The 16,086-nt window shown below is 40.6% G+C and overlaps 2 protein-coding genes across 5 annotated transcripts; both read right to left on the reverse strand.

Moving 5' to 3' along the window:
• Positions 1 to 104: 104 nt before the first annotated feature.
• Positions 105 to 10,452, reverse strand: ilf3b (interleukin enhancer binding factor 3b). Of its 4 annotated transcripts, none has more exons than XM_057345597.1 (19): positions 10,380 to 10,452; positions 9,435 to 9,511; positions 9,016 to 9,245; positions 8,749 to 8,929; positions 8,501 to 8,648; positions 6,969 to 7,060; positions 5,897 to 5,992; positions 5,695 to 5,806; positions 5,461 to 5,558; positions 5,264 to 5,375; positions 4,796 to 4,906; positions 4,515 to 4,720; positions 4,243 to 4,410; positions 3,944 to 4,081; positions 3,719 to 3,862; positions 3,502 to 3,625; positions 3,276 to 3,323; positions 886 to 1,257; positions 105 to 813 (listed from the first exon to the last, which is right to left on the reverse strand). In XM_057345597.1, exons 2-19 carry the CDS (start codon positions 9,435 to 9,437, stop codon positions 677 to 679), a joined length of 2,520 nt encoding a protein of 839 aa, XP_057201580.1. In that variant the 5' UTR covers positions 9,438 to 9,511; positions 10,380 to 10,452; the 3' UTR covers positions 105 to 676. The 4 variants fall into 4 exon arrangements, with proteins under 4 accessions (XP_057201580.1, XP_057201579.1, XP_057201582.1 ...); XM_057345596.1 differs by having other exon boundaries at positions 5,689 to 5,806; XM_057345599.1 differs by lacking the exons at positions 105 to 813; positions 886 to 1,257 and adding an exon at positions 2,131 to 2,795.
• A 531-nt stretch (positions 10,453 to 10,983) lies between these two features.
• Positions 10,984 to 14,965, reverse strand: ptger1b (prostaglandin E receptor 1b (subtype EP1)). The gene is made up of 3 exons (XM_057346154.1): positions 14,710 to 14,965; positions 12,971 to 13,884; positions 10,984 to 12,304 (listed from the first exon to the last, which is right to left on the reverse strand). Exons 2-3 carry the CDS (start codon positions 13,838 to 13,840, stop codon positions 12,029 to 12,031), a joined length of 1,146 nt encoding a protein of 381 aa, XP_057202137.1. The 5' UTR covers positions 13,841 to 13,884; positions 14,710 to 14,965; the 3' UTR covers positions 10,984 to 12,028.
• Between the last annotated feature and the right edge of the window lie 1,121 nt (positions 14,966 to 16,086).

Genomic DNA, 16,086 nt, shown 5'->3' on the forward strand with positions numbered 1-16,086 from the left:
ACCAATTCAGTACGTTAGACTAAAAAACTGTAAAGACTAAAAAAACCACGATTCTGTCAAAACCTTCACGTGGGTCTGCATTCACGAACACCAGAGATCAGAGATCCTCCAAAATAAAATCCTTTATTACAAACACCACTCATTCTTCAACATTGTTCAGCAAAAAATAAAAAGGTCCCCCGTCTCCAAAAAAAGCCGAACGCTACAACGACCTGACACACGACAACCTTCACAATCACAACCACTTAAAACATAACATCACATGTGCATTCTTACTTTAAATGAATAGCCAACAATCACGGTAATGAAATGTTGCTGGTCAGCTGGAGGAAAGAAAAAAACAAAAAAACGAAAGATTTACAGCTCGAGACTAACACATTTTTACAAGTCAGAATGGTTAAAATCAGGTGTGGATGTCGCAGCGGAATATCTAACAGCAGGTCTTCACATGCTTTGCTTCGGACAGCAGTTTGGGGGAGTTTACAGGTTGAAAGAACTCAAACTTAAAGAAACCTAGAAATACACTATTCTGCACAAAGTTGAAAGACACTGCCATTTGTTTTCCTTAAAGTCCAAGGTGGTCTGATGGTGATTGGAGCCAAAGATTGCGAACTCTAGAATGAAAAGCGAGACAAGGGTCGACGCTCAATCGCCACCCATCGCACGACGGTCAGTTTTATCTGTACTGGTAGTTCATACTGCCATCTCCTCGACCGTATCCCGCTGATCCACTGTTGTACGGGCCGGCGTTACCACCGAAATTCTGGTTTGAACCACCCTGCTGTGAACCAAAGCTTGATTGGTTGCTGTAACCTACGAGACAAATTTGTCAGTCAGAATCGCATCAATTGGAAACAAGCGTAAAATCCCTAAGTTTTTCCTCACCTTCATAGCCGTAGTCCTGCCCTCCGGTCACCTGCGACGGATAAGCCGTGCTGTAGTTGAAGTTTCCACCTCCGCCTTGAGATTGGCCAAAGTTTTTCTTGGCCTGTCCGAAGCCCTGGCCGAACTGACCGAAGGACCCTCCCTGACCCGTTCCGGGAGCTCCTGGAGTCCTCGTGTTCTGGAGCATGGGCGGCTTCTTGGGAGCTACTTTGGGTGTTGAAGCAGGGGACGAGTAGCCTCCATCGTTCTGGTAATATGAACTGAAGCCAGCCGGTCCCGCTGGTGCTCCAGAAGATGCGTTTGTGCCTGGTCCCGTCGCTCCGGGACCCGAACCACCTGATCCACCGTTAGAACCGCCGTTATTATAGAAATCTGCAAAGGGACATACAAATTACTTTGAAAATATTTAAACCACACATTCATTTATACACCGCTTTCATTTATACATCACACACCTTGAGGCTTTGACAGAGTCAGACAGTTTTAATGGCTTTTCTCTCATCAAGAGGCTAAACACATTTTTGCTGTACATTGCATCTTGGTACAAAATATACGTCTCTACATGATGATGGAAATTACATCACGTCACACGTTCTGCTGTCAAAAATGAACAAAGAGTACTATAGACTATTACATTATAAACTTTAAAAGGGTCATATGGCGCAAAGATGTGTTTTTCTGTGTCTTTGGTGTGTTATAAGTTACCCATGCATGTATTAGACACGTAAAATTTCAAAAATTTAAGTGTCGGAACAAAAGATGCATTCTATCTAAAAGCGAATGCTCACCCAGACCTGCCTGAAACGCCTCGTGTAACCACACCCCCACAAATCTACGTCAGTTCCTGGTATGATTTGACCAAGACCACCCAAATGTATATGCAAGTAATGTGGGCGTACCTGTCAGTACAATTGCTTTGGAACCTGATGTTCAAACACTGTTGATATCCACGTGCAGCTGACTTTATCCTTCAATATGGATCAGCTTTAAAATGTCTCATGTCTGATAAACATGTTTTATTAACCCCACAGGCCAATTCACATTTTGAGGCTTTAGAAAATGAAAAAGTAGTTAAGACTCCTATCGGATTCAGAAACTGATCAGCAAAAACATTGATTTGTTTTTCCACTTCAAGGGATGTTAAATACGTGTACTCTTAAGAACTTTGTAAGAATGAAACTGATTCAACTTGCAATGCTAGCAAAAAGCCCTTACAAAACACACACACACACACACACACACAAGACCTCTAAACAGTCTTCAGACCTTTATCAAACTTGCAGGTTAAAAAAAATGTACAATGATCTGAATTTTATGAATACCGCCCATAAACAGCAAAGTATAAACAATACAAATGGAGCAAATAGATGCGGTTCACAAAATTAATAATAAAAAATCTGTGCTTACCCCTCCCGCTGCCAGTTAACAAACCCGTTCTTTGCAAACAATGTAATTAACCACAATTACAAAAGACATTTTCAAAAAAAATAACAATGACATGGCAATGTACAGACTAATAAAAAGTCATTTGTAACAATTCAAGAAAAATACAACAAAACTCATACAGAGACTTGAATGCAAGAGACGGAATGCAAATTTCAGTCTGCCAAAATTCAACCAACAGCCAATCAGAGTGCCAGTAGCAGGTCAATGGGCAAAACCATGACAACTTATCCTTGATTTCCACAGCAACCGAAGGCAGCACGGTCCCATTTGCATCCACAGTGTTAGGTGATCGTGGGGCGCAGTTTTTTTTTTTTTTTTGAGGTGAGATTGCGGGCGATACGTCACAAGTACAACTCGTAATGTGGAAAAACGAAGTGTTCATTTTATTTCGCATGCTTATTAAAAATATTGGCCGGTTTATGTTGCAAATTCTTGGTAGCCATAGGAGTCTGAGACAAAGTCACCTATAGGATGAAACAGAGCAGAGAAGCACAGAATTAGATCTCTTCTGTGTTATCATTGATTTGGCATGCCACGACCAACGTCGATGGGCATGAGTCAAGAGTGTCAATCAGTTATCAAAGATTGTTTTGTTTTTTTAGATTTCTCTGCTCCGGTCACCCTCAAGAAGGTCTTTCCTCAGAAAATGGCGTTGGCATGTTGGGAACGTTTCTCGTTTTTCGCCGAGGAAAGTTTGCGTCCCATGGCTCAACAAAGCAGAGAAATCAAAAGGAAGATAGACAAAGCAAAGATGCAGATCTATGTTCATCAAATGTATAAAAGAGGAGCTAGAACCAGGATTCCAAAACCAATTCACATTTTCAAAGCAAGATTATATTCTGAACTCTTAAAGAACATTCAGGAAATAAAAGCCATGACGACAATAGAGACTATAGGACATCAACTTAAATCAACACACCAAACACCTGACAAAAAACACTTACTGTAGCCAGAGTTAGCATTGCCCCCATAGCCATATGCTCCATATCCACCTAAAAGACGAGAATATATGATATATGAAAAGAGCAATATCAACAAGTCTGCTTTCCTCTAATAAAAGATTAAGAATATGGGCACTGAATTGTGTGTGCACATGTACGGAAAGGAAAACAACGAAAGACAGACAAACAGAAAGGAGTCCATTTGAATGGTTTGGGCTGTCATAAGTACCTTGGTTAAATCCACCACCGTTGTTAAATCCTCTACCCCGCCCCCTGCCACGTCCTCTTCCTCGGCCCCGGGGATTGGCTGCCAGGTCAGCGGGTGGCCCACTCATCATCCCAAAACCAGTGTGCTAAACAAATCAAATCAAACACAGATTACACCATCTCTTCCGAGCAAACTCCTAACATCAATAAAACCGATCTGATCAACAGAAGAGCTGCACCATTGGAGCCATTTTCTTTTTCTTATTTGCTTCCGAGTTGGAGCCTTCTGGAAAGAGCTTCTCCAGGGCCGCTAATGCAGCATAAGCCTTCGCCACCTTTTTATTAGAACCGCTACCTTCAAACTTCTGTCCGTCGATTTCCACCTACGTCAGACAGGAATGACATGTTTAGACAGAGAAAAAAAACAATAGTATAGTATAAATAAGTTGATGGCAACGCGTCACCTCCATGACGAAGCGTTTGTCGTGGCTTCCTCCCGTTTCAGAGATGAGCTCGTACTTCAGTCCTCTGCGTTTCTCGTTCAGCTCCATCACCGGATTCTTTCCGTGTTTGGTGAGGATAGGACCCTGCTGCCGAGCGCTCTGAGAGACCCAGAGAAACACAGTACATGCTTTAACATTCCCCAGAGACAATTTTTGCCAGGGATAGATTTCGTTTACACTGCAAGTGCTGTTTGCCAACATATGCGACCAAAAATGACAATTTAAAAGCCGCTTTCTATGAATTTGATTGATTTTACTACCTCATCACTACTGTTCTCTGTATTGGTTGGTTCTGGTTCTTGCTCCATTTGGGTCACTGGTGGTGGCTCGGTCTCTGGTTGCTCTGTGGTCACCTGCGGTTCCTCTTGTTTCACCGGTTCAGCAACCTTCTGCTCCACACCCGTGGGCAGACCCATATCTTGCAAAACCTAGAGCATTACATTTGAGATGCATTTAGCTTCTGGTATGGCTGGAAAAAAATCTAACTCCAGTTATCTGTCTGTGACGCATTAAACACATCAGGGTTTCTTACTTTGACAGCTACGTGTAGCTTGGCGGCGCGTTTGGAGGGGCCCGAGGCTTCGAAGGTCTTCCCGTCCACGTCCACAGACATGGTGAAGACCGGCACGTGAACGGGACCGGTCTGAGAGATGAGCTTATAAAGCAGCCCTGGCTTCAGCTGGTTCAGACGCATCAGGGCGTTCATGGCCAGTGAAGGTTCAGCCTTCTCGTCTGGAGCTACAGGGTGGAAACAAAAAGTTTATGATCCGCAATCACAGATCCATCAACGAGTAGAAAAGGCGTGACATTTACATTTCTTCTGCAATTTCTTTTTCTTTTTGTTTTGATTCTTCTCGTCTGACATCTCCTCCTCTATGGGGCGTTTCATGGGGGGTACGTAGGTCACGCTGGGTGGGATCTGAACTGTAATGATAAAAGATCACAGAAATTGCTGTGGAAATTCTCTTTCTCCAAAATAAATATCTAGGTGCTAAATTTTTATACTGCTTTTAACCAATTATCTCGTTTAGAATGAAACTATATCCTTATTTTTCTGCGTTCTCATTAATGATATCATAAGCACAACTTAATTCTTTTTATTTGTATAGGCTACACAATTATGCCTTAAAAAAATCTTAAAACAGTTTCACAATTTTCCTTAAATTATTCTTCACAAATGTAAATATCATCTACTATAAAATTAGATTGAGAAACACAGAAGTGAAATATTATATACTGCATATATATATATATATATATATATATATATGTTTCTTTTACCTGTGTAGTCTATAATGGTTTCGCTCCTTGGTTTTCTGGGCATTTTCGAGGGGAGCGGGTCCATTCCAAGCACTTTGTGCAACTGTCCGAAAGCAGAAAGCCTCAAGGCATGCTGTCAATCAAACACAAAATACATCATCGTAAAAAATCCCAGACAACTAAACAACACGTCATATAATCGCAAATGTGAATTATACCTGAGCACTCTGTGTAATGTCCTCTCGTTGCTGGCTGTCCATGTGACCAATGGCATCGGTCAGTTCCTTTTCACAAGGGTCACAGATGCCTGCACCATCTAAAAGCAGACACACACGTCTGAAACATTTTTCTAAGCTTTTAAGGTCATTTAAGACGCAATATCCTTGCTGGTATAAAATCATGCATCCAATCATATTCGGCAAATACAGCATTGGTCCAATACTCACTCTGACCTGCCATGAGGATTCCGGATCCAAGACATTCCAGAACTCTACGAAGAGCTTCCCCGGCTCCCATTGGCCGGTTTCCGGTTCCAATCGCTTTCTCGCACAGCAGCTCTAAGGGCTTCAAGAAACGAGACATTACATAAATGTGTTCGTGCCACAGAAATAACAGAGGTCGACACAAAAGTCTGTGTAAAGCTTTGGGACTCACCCATCCACTGAGAGGAGCCCAGGTGGGAACTCGAGCGCACAAGTCCCTCAATATACGGATGACGATCACGCAGGAGCGCAGTCCATTAGCCCTGGCCTGGAGACACAAGGGGGAAGGATCGACCCACCAGTTTATCTCATGGACTCATAATGTGGCACAACACCAAAGCAAAACTCACACAAAACATTGATACAGAATAACGTGTTATTAGCAACGTGAAGAAAGTGGTTACAAAGAGTTACAAAAAGCATAGTGCTTGGCTAAGCACATTCGTATGACAGATATGTATATATTTTAAATACATTAAATACATCATCTTGGGAGATAAACAGAAAACTCAGGACAAAAACAAATAAGATATTGCCTTTAATCTGGAAGCTGCAGCTGTGTTTATAAAATAAGCATTAGCTATGAAAATTCTTGTTATCATTTACTCATCCTCATGTTATTCCAAACCTGTATGACCTACTTTCTTCTGCAGAACACAAAAGAAAATACAACGCGTAACCCAACTGACTTCCATTGTGTGAACACAAAACCATCCGAGACATTTCGCAAAACAGCTTCTTTTGTGTTCCACAGTAGAAAAAGCCATATACAAGTTTTGAACAGCAGAAGGATGGCAAAACTTTTAGGCAAACTATCCCTATCATGATATACTATGTTGGCAGAAAAGGTTAAATATTTCTTTTTGGCACAAAGCTGTGACAATGACAAACCCTTACAAAGCTTCCTATGGTGGCATTACGGCATACAATTTGTTGCAAATAGCAGTTAAGTAAAAAAAAAACAAGGTACGCTTGAAAAATCCAGACGAAGATGTATTAACTGTGCACTTGGATCCAAAGTCAAACTGTCTAGTGACATAATACACAAATACTAACTGCTTAAATTGGCCAAGAAGAGGGCAAAGACGCCCTCGGCAAGGTAATTTCAACCCATTCGGCAAGAATATGACATTTTACACAGAAACACTGAAAAATCCACACAAAACTGAAAAAGTACAGCATGAAATAACGTTAACACAAAAGAAACTCAACTACTAGAAGACAAATAAAGACAAGATGCAAACCTGGAACCACTTGGCGTGGCGGAGAGACGCCAATGCAGTCAGGCATTTCTGCCTGTCCAGAACATCCGGGGGATCGTTGACTGATTGCGTTTCTATTGGCAGGTGGAATAAGAAGACAATGTACAGTTTGACCAAGGGTGTTTTTCTGTCTCACGGCCAGGGGGGGAGGAGGCAGATAACACCACCAAAGGCAGTGTGGAGGGGAGAGGAGGGGGAACTCCCCCACGCTAAACAAACCAACAAAAACGGGTGCTACAAAACAACGAGACCGGTGCGAGCAGGACGTACGCCGTCACTCCATGAGAACGTTATTTCTGTACAAGAGGCATGCTTGGTGTATATATGGATATTTAAAATAAAGAATATATTAACGGGAAGAATTTCATCTGGCAATTAACCAAATTAAGAAAAAAAGATCTGCTTTCATGTTTAATGGGGAAACCCCTCCTCCTCGCCCCCTGTTTTGCTCTGGGTGCACTGCCTTGCCCCTTCCGAGACAGAGAGTGTCCAGTTGGTCAAAGGTCCAGCGTCCCTAAAATTGACAAACTAGAAGGCTTGACAGAGAGAATCAGATTTTGAACCACAGTCAGCAGTAGTCAGATACACAAAAGGTATTATTCAAACGAGTCCACACTGCAGCAAAACTGATGGCTTAGGATGTCCTGAGGCAGGTGTCATGAACCGCGGGGTCACAGATAGGGCTAGGCTTCCAGCCTCACTGAAAATATTGATTTCTGTACGGTTCTTGTCCGACACGGAAAACATGTGTTCTTGAATTGTCCTCTGATTTAAAGTCAACATGAAATGTCATTCGCAACCCATACAGTCATTTGAAATACCGGTTAACATGAACTAATAGGACACACGGCCTAGATGACATCATCAGAAAAGAACTGTCGTTTAAAAATGTGCACAATAAGACAAGGTTGATTTTTATTTCATGTTGACTTTAAAACTCGCCCTCTATCTTTGATTATATATATTATCAAGCGCTCTGTAGACAGTGCTTGCATTGTGCCCAAATGTCTAGCATTATCTATAACCCCTGCTTCCAGCTGTTTAAAGGCACAGGCAAGAAGTTCTGGCGACTAAGAGCCAGAACTCGACAATGTTTTTGCTTCTCATTTTTGCTGCAATGCAAACTGTTCCATTCTGTCATTATATGAACACATGCAAACAAGGTTTGTGATTTTTGTTTCCTAATTCTCAGTAAGCCTTCGTTAAACTCCTTTTAAAATACTTGGGCCATGTTTTTCTGCTTCTCATTTAAAAGTATCTCCCATCACTTTTTTTTTTTTTACTGTATATTGGGCCATCAAAACTAAATATCACACTGCATGGAACTGTGAGACTTCAGGTGGCAGTAAACATAGCAATCAGTGTTACATGGCTATTTTGTACACAATATCCCCAAAGCTCCATTGAAGGCCCAATAAACAATATCCCTGCCTGAGTCCGTCCCATCTGCACTTCCTGTCTGTGGGGTGGGGGGCGGTTACGGGAGACGTAAGGCGTGCGGGATCAAACTCTACCTCCTGCTGCTTGCTTCTCCAGCTCCTCTCTTACGAGGGGTGACGTCAGGTGAATGGTCAATGTCAGCGGTGGTTCTTTGGAGTTCTTGATGACAATGGTGGCATCGTGGACGTATGGCTTGACATCGTATTTCTCCTCGGTGATGAGCTGCCCAAGATATGATGTAGAGATGATTTAGTGGGACTTGACGCAAAAACTAGTAAACCAGACTTTAACGGTGGATTCTGTTGATCTAGCAGTATTGTACCTTAAGTTGCACATCTAGATTATCTGCAACCTTCTTCAGCAGGTTGATGGAGGGCTTGTCTTTGCACAACAGCACGAGCTCCAGGTCAACATCTCCCTTCAGAAGGAGACCTTTAGCGACCAGCCCAACGCGCATTACTCCACGCAGAGAACGGGTGGGCTGATCCAAAGATTTGGGTTCACTGGAGGACAACAAATGAAAAGACCTTTTTTAAAATACTCTGAAAGATTAGCAATCTACATCCAATTTGATTTTATCCTCACTTACGTCTCTTTCTCTTCGTCTTCATCAGCATCCACGGTGTTTGTTTTGGGAGTTCCCTTCTCCTGCTCATCCAGCCAATCGGAGACAGCCTTGAGAGCCCGTTCGGTGTGGGACACCATATTCTGCACCCCCTCCAGCTCCTCTTGGGTGGGATAGATGGCCGAGTGCTTGGCCATCACGTGGCGGTCATCATTGACGAAGATGCGCATTGAACGATGACGAATAGGAGGCGGCTTAACACAAACAAAAACATATTTAAAATATGCTTACAAACCAATTTAAATAAGGCGAAAATGTTTTTTATAAAACTTGCTCTGTCAGCTATTTTTTTATAACAATTTTTACTAAATCTTATTAGCATTTGAGCAATTTACACTAATCAATCCGACGTTAAACATAGATTTTGACTTTGTATACGTTACCATAGCTGCTATGAAAGGGTTCTTCAGTTTGGCAATGTTGGTCTATATGTGGTTGGTCTAATGCTGTCTTGGGCGGACTGTAACAAAATACAATCACGGAAGGCATAAAAACATAGAAAACATCTGACCAAGTATAACAAATATTTTGAAACAACAAACAAGAAAACAACCAAACTTTTTTTTACAACAATACACTTCATCAGACGAGGTTCATGCAAAGCATCTAAGACACAATCTCTTCAATCACAAACACTTCCCCGTTTCTCTAAACAATGCGATTACAAAGAAAACAACGAAATACGCATTTGTAGTCATCTCATCTCACTGTACAAATGAATATAATATTAAAAGTTGTTTCACAAAAATAACACGGGGAAATTCGGTATAGACAACAGCCGTGCGGCCATTTTAATGCAGACAATGGGGTCATTTGTTCATCCAAGTGCTGAAACACGATGTAACGTAACCTTCACGAAATAGCATATACAACATAATCATTGAACTGTGTATTTTGCATTAATGATGTTAAATCTATTTCAAAGTAGGTCTGGAGCTTTCCAGATTTCAAGACACGATCACAGACATTAAACATAAAATGGTCGTGACCCTTCCCCCAAACGGGATAAAAGCAGGATAAAAATTCAATTGTCAATTTCAGTAGAAAAACGAGATGTTAGACAAATTCACACGATTTACGTAATCACAAATGTAGCAAAAACGTTAAATGAATCCCGAATGGTCGCTCTGTTGCTAAAATGTATGATGTGCTAGCATGTTAGCCGTTAGCCGCCGCCTTTGTGGCACGTATATACGCATGTGCAGTTTACGTCAAACAACTTTCAATACAGCACTGTATTGACAATAAAAACCAAGAATTAAACCGATATATTCTCACTTCAAATCAACAGGAACGCCTATATTATTATATATTGATGATTCACTCACCAGGTTCAGCGACAAAGATGAGGCCAGCCGCTGTTGAGAATCAGCGCGAGTGAAAAATGCATTTGCACGTCACGTGGTCTAAGGAGACCAATAGGATCAATCAACGAGGCGTGGTTTCTACGTACAGCAAAATCGCATGTAAAACTAGACGCATAAATAAAACGGGCTTTCTAGCTGTTTGAACGACCACGGAGACTTTTATGAATGCGTTTCTTTTTAAAGACATTTTTTTACGACATGTGATCAAGTATTTGCGTTCACATTAACGTATAAGGCGTTAATCTTTTTCGGTATGAGTCACAGACAGTGTATAGCGTAGGATCAATCGCTAGGGGGCGATGCAACACTTTAATACAATAAAACACGTTCGCTGCATATACAATTTTGAGTCTCTCAGCCAGAACATACTGTCATGTGATCATAAAATAGGATGAATCAGTTTGTGAGAGAATAAACAATAGGCCTATGTAAAGTTGAAATTTATAATTATAATATGCTTATACAAAACTTTGCATGGTTGTATTATTCACGATGCAACAATCATGGCATTGTGTGTTTGAAATGTTTGCATTGGCAGACAGATAAAGAGAGACTTTTGCACATTTTCCTTTTACTTTTCATGATCACAGATAATTAAGGAAAATACAAATATACAAACAGAAGAACACTGAAACCATTATAACATCTAGCTTATATTTCTGCACAAGTAAAAGCTCTGCTTTTACATGGCTGTAAAATTTACACTTAACATTTGTCGATATTTGACTTTCTACATGCATGACTGCTGAAAACAGCACATCTTAAATTAACAATAGAATTAAAACAGCTTGGATCTAAAAAAAGCTTTGGATGAAGAGCTCACTTAACGGTAACACTTTACATTAAGGTATCCTTTATGAAGCATTTATAAATGTGTTCATTAATGACTAATAAGTCATTTACAAATGCATTATAAAGCAGCTATAACTGCATGAATTAAAAGGGGGATTCTAACGAAATACCTGCCAAATAATTCTTATACCTGCTCACTATTTGGCAGGTATTTCGTTAGAATCCCTCTTTTTATTCATGCAGTTACAACTGCTTCATAATGCATTTGTAAATGACTTATTTATCATTAATGAACACGTTTATAAATGCTTTATAAAGGGTACCTTAATGTAAAGTGTTACCCACTTAACAATGACTGACAGATTCAAATGCGCAAATGGCACACGATCCTACATAAGCCACTATTAAATCACACAGCTAGGTACAAACAACATTTATTTGACTCCTGATTTCTTTTGATATTTCCATCCTTTTATGTACATTTTTAAAACTGGAATCATTGTCATGAAATTTAGTTTGACTGGCCATTATAATTACAGTCCTTCACTTATTCACAATTCACATGTTTATATTAATGAAGAAGACATCGAGAGAGCATGTCAAACTCTCGTTTCACATTTAATTAAGCAGAACGAATCCATCACGTTGTTTGACGTCTCTGTGGTTGATCAAGAGTATCCAGTATACTTCTTCTAGTGTATCCATTATTCTAGCAAAGGTGTATGTACTACTTTCAATTACACTGCAGTGCAAAGATATGGTCATATTTGTCCATCTCCTTGTCCTTTCCACGTGGCAGCCCTTAATCACACACTCCATCAATTCAGATTAATGGCCTTTTTCACTGAGTTCTGCAAGGAGCTAATCTCCCAGCGCCGGAATGTGCTTCCCCTGAGGTCATTGCGGCCGGTGGTTAAGCGGTAGATCTTCCTGAGGACGGCCCGGCGTAGGAGAATGTAGACCCAAGGGTCCAGGATCTGGTTAAAGGCAGCGAGACGCACTCCCAGTACCATTAAACTTTTGTAGGTCTGTAAATCACACTCGTCCCTCATAGAACCACTGTATGAGCGGATGACTGACATTAGTCCAAAGACCTGTACAAAAGAAGAGTCATTTAGTCAGTACCATATAACATTCATGCACTTAAAGCAAGAAATTATTTAACCATTAAAATAGATGGTAAACTCAATTTAGCTTTTACTTTTTTTAAATAATTTTTTACAAAGAAATAAAAATTATTCTTGGCATGCAAACTCAAATACTGCTAACATATTACAAAATATTTTCATTGCACTTAATAGCTTTTAATGTGAGAGCTCGGTCGTCTTCTTTTTGAATATGTTTTAACATTTATTATACATCTGTTTCATTTATCTGTTTTATTTATTTTATAATTACATTTCTTGATTTAATACTTCACAGTTTCATAATTTCAAAAACAAATATTTATATTTGAGTTATCTTGTATGTTATAGATACAAGTAAGTATATAATATATTTGAGATCTCTATATTTCTATATTATATATATTTTGGTACCTATTTCATTTTTATTATGAAACAAAATTATAATTCAACATTGTACATTATAATTCAAATAATAATAGTGAAACTTAGAATGTATATATAATATGTAACCATTATAATAACATAAAAAATAAAACATAAAACGAAAATGTTTTATATCATAATTACTGTAATGTTGTAATAAATGCCATCAGTTGTCTTTGCCCTGTTGTAAGTTGTAATGCTCATACTCACCAGCAGAGGGCTCCAGCAGATACAAGAAGTGACCATAATGCCCACCAGCTGTGCCACCATCTCAATATCATGTGAGTGAGTTGATCTCTGGTGGCCTGTCCTCCTGCGGACCCGGGCGATGACCAGCGTCACGCCGCTGATTGTGTTGCATATAAATGCCACGGCCAGTGACGCCAGTCCTAGTCCAGAAAAGAGCAGCACAAAAATCACATCTGTGATGGTCGTGTCTTTGCCATCTGTGATCGCTGGGTCCTTATTAAACACCTTAATAAAGCACCATGTCCTTGGGTACTGGTAGGTATATCTGCCCAAGTTAAATGAGGGCAGAATTGCTACAAACAATGCCAATAACCATATCATCACCAATAGCATCTTGGTGTACGCAGTGCATACAACTCGGGCGTGCAAAAGAGGCCGTGTCACGCCCATGCAGCGCTCAGCTGCCATCACACACCCGAGAAAGAGCGGGCACAGGCCGAAGAACACCATACTGCCACCTAAAAAAGTGCAGGTGGAATCGGTTTGGGAATTACACGGCCCAGTGTCACCCATGTAGAGGCGCATAACCAGGACGCCAGGGATAACGTGACCGGCGAGGTCCGTGGCCACTAGGGAACTGGCAAAAAGAAGAAAGGTGGCTTTGGAACGTTTGCGCAGGTGAGCGTAAGCTTTGGCCAGGATGATGAGAGCTATGATGTTGGACACGATGCCCAGTGTCATGGACAGGGCAGCTACCGTCGGGCTGGTTGTGTGGGTGGTCAGGTTTTCCTTGCATCGCACTGGTTCCACCCCAGATAAGTTCTGCGTCTGATTGGCGAGGGGCTCTCCCGCATCCAGAGCTGAAGAGTTGCATTGCTGGATAGCTAACATCTCCAGGCTATGGGATGAGGACCATTAACCCCAGAGATGCATACCTGAAGAGAAAAGAAAAAAGAGTGATTTAAATAACTCTGATCAACACCCCTGTGCATTTACAGCAGGGATGACGAGTATTTAACTGCATTTGGTCAAATATTCCATTGTTATTTGGATTTATTAGCAAACCAGTAAGCAGTATTCATGAATGCATCATGAAACATGAATTCATGGCTGATCTGTTAAAGTATCAAGCAGAATGTCATCCTTCTTGTTTTTACACTTTTATTTATTTATTTATTTATTTATTTTTGTTTAAACACTAACATCCATTGAGAGAAATGACAGGCCTTCTGGCGTGTGTATATACTGACACGCCTTTAAGAAAGTTGGCGGACCGAGTGAATAGAAACATTGTTTTTCACAATTTCCTCCTCAGGGTACACGAGAACGCAAAAAGCGCAGCACAAATTTCAACACTTCTGACCATTGACCAAAACACGGTTATTTCCAGGAACAACTGCTTAAATATAATTGAAAAAATATGCGTGAGCAATATGTAAGGACACTTCAAAATGTTTTGGCAGGCAGATTAACAGGTTTTTATGGAACCAAACATGCATAAGCACCTGACTGCATACACCAAAGTAAATGTAGAGAGCTGGGTCAGATCAGCTGGAAATACTAGGTCACTTTACATGTACACAAACATACAAGCTTTAACCTCTCGTCTTTCTTTAATCTGTGTCTTTAAAAAGCTATTTAAGCAATTTGCAAATGACAAAAAGGCAATGTAGGTGGCATTAAGAATTTAACGCAGGAGAGAGAATAACGAGAATAAACTTTTTCTAAAACACGTATAATAAGCAAAAAGACAAACTCACCATTTGATCTGCATTTTAAAAAATCCACGTTTGGGTCACTCCACCTAAACAGCATCTTCACTTTTAACAGCACATAAACGTCATTAAGAATCGACGATAGATTTCCGTCTTTGGAGTGTCTTTCCAGAAAAATGCTATCACTACTATTCAGAATACGAGCTTTGTTTTTACTACTACTGCAGTATGTATAGTCCGAAAACACCCTGAATGCGCGGCAACAGAGAGACGTTGATCTCAGGTTTTATTAGCTCGTGCACTGGCCAGTGATCCGCGCGCGCTGCTGTATTTATAGCGCAGGACACGCTCTCTTAAAGGAGAAAAGTACGCGCTCACTCACCGATGCTGCAGTCTACAGACATGCATAAACTGACCACCTACGCGATGCGACAGTTTTATTTGATTTATTTATTTGGCATTAAATGGGCTCGTGCATGTTGGACATTGTAGTTGAGGGCGGAGGTGTGAGCGCACACAGTTTGGGCACCTATGATTGCGCATCAGTTTTGGACATCAGATGTATAAGACGCTTTTGTGGGAAAGATAAGGACGTGAGCACCATTTTTTGGCCGTCATGAGCGTTTAGGGTCATAGTAAATGTGTGTGATAAGAGTAATAGTAAATTCATCAAAACTGTTGAAAAACACAAATGGAGCTTTGGGAATTAGGCCTACAGTAGGCTATGTAGTAACAAAAATGTTGTTTGAATATTTTGGTCAGGAAAAGTAATCTTAAACATTTTAGCATACACCTTCAAATTCATATTTTAAGACCATGACAAACATTTCAGCTAAGTGACCCATATGCTCTTGAAAAGGTTATGTAGATGCATGTGTATGTTTGGACATACTGTGGGTCAGCTGTATGTACATTGTGCCCTGAAAACCTTTTTCTTAACTGTGAGTGTTTTGACCTGTCAGTGAAGACTACATACAATACATTTTTCAAGGACAGTTTCAGCACTAACACCTGACCGCTTACACAACAGTCTGATATAGCCAAATAAATGGAATGCACACCATAAACCTAATGCACCAAGCACTACACCAGTGTGCCTCTTGGCTAGGCCCTGTTTGAATTTGAAGCTAAATTTAGCCAGTAATGGCAGGGGGAGCGTATTTTTACAGATGCGAACATATGTCAGATACTGTTCCCCCCGTGTTCCATAAGATAGAAAGTCCACATGTCTCACATTTACACTGCTGACTTTTAACACCACAACAAGTAGATGCTAGAAGAGTTCAAGGCGGCTACCAGGGCAGAATTTGCATTTGAGTCTTGGATTTGACAGTTCTGGGATATGAGACCCAGAATTATAACATTCCAAACTGAAGGACACCGGGGAAGAAAGGAGGAGAAATGAGTCAAAAGAGAATGTGA

This window comes from Triplophysa rosa, linkage group LG11 (assembly GCF_024868665.1).
Source record: "Triplophysa rosa linkage group LG11, Trosa_1v2, whole genome shotgun sequence".
NCBI classification, from domain to species: Eukaryota; Metazoa; Chordata; class Actinopteri; order Cypriniformes; family Nemacheilidae; genus Triplophysa; species Triplophysa rosa.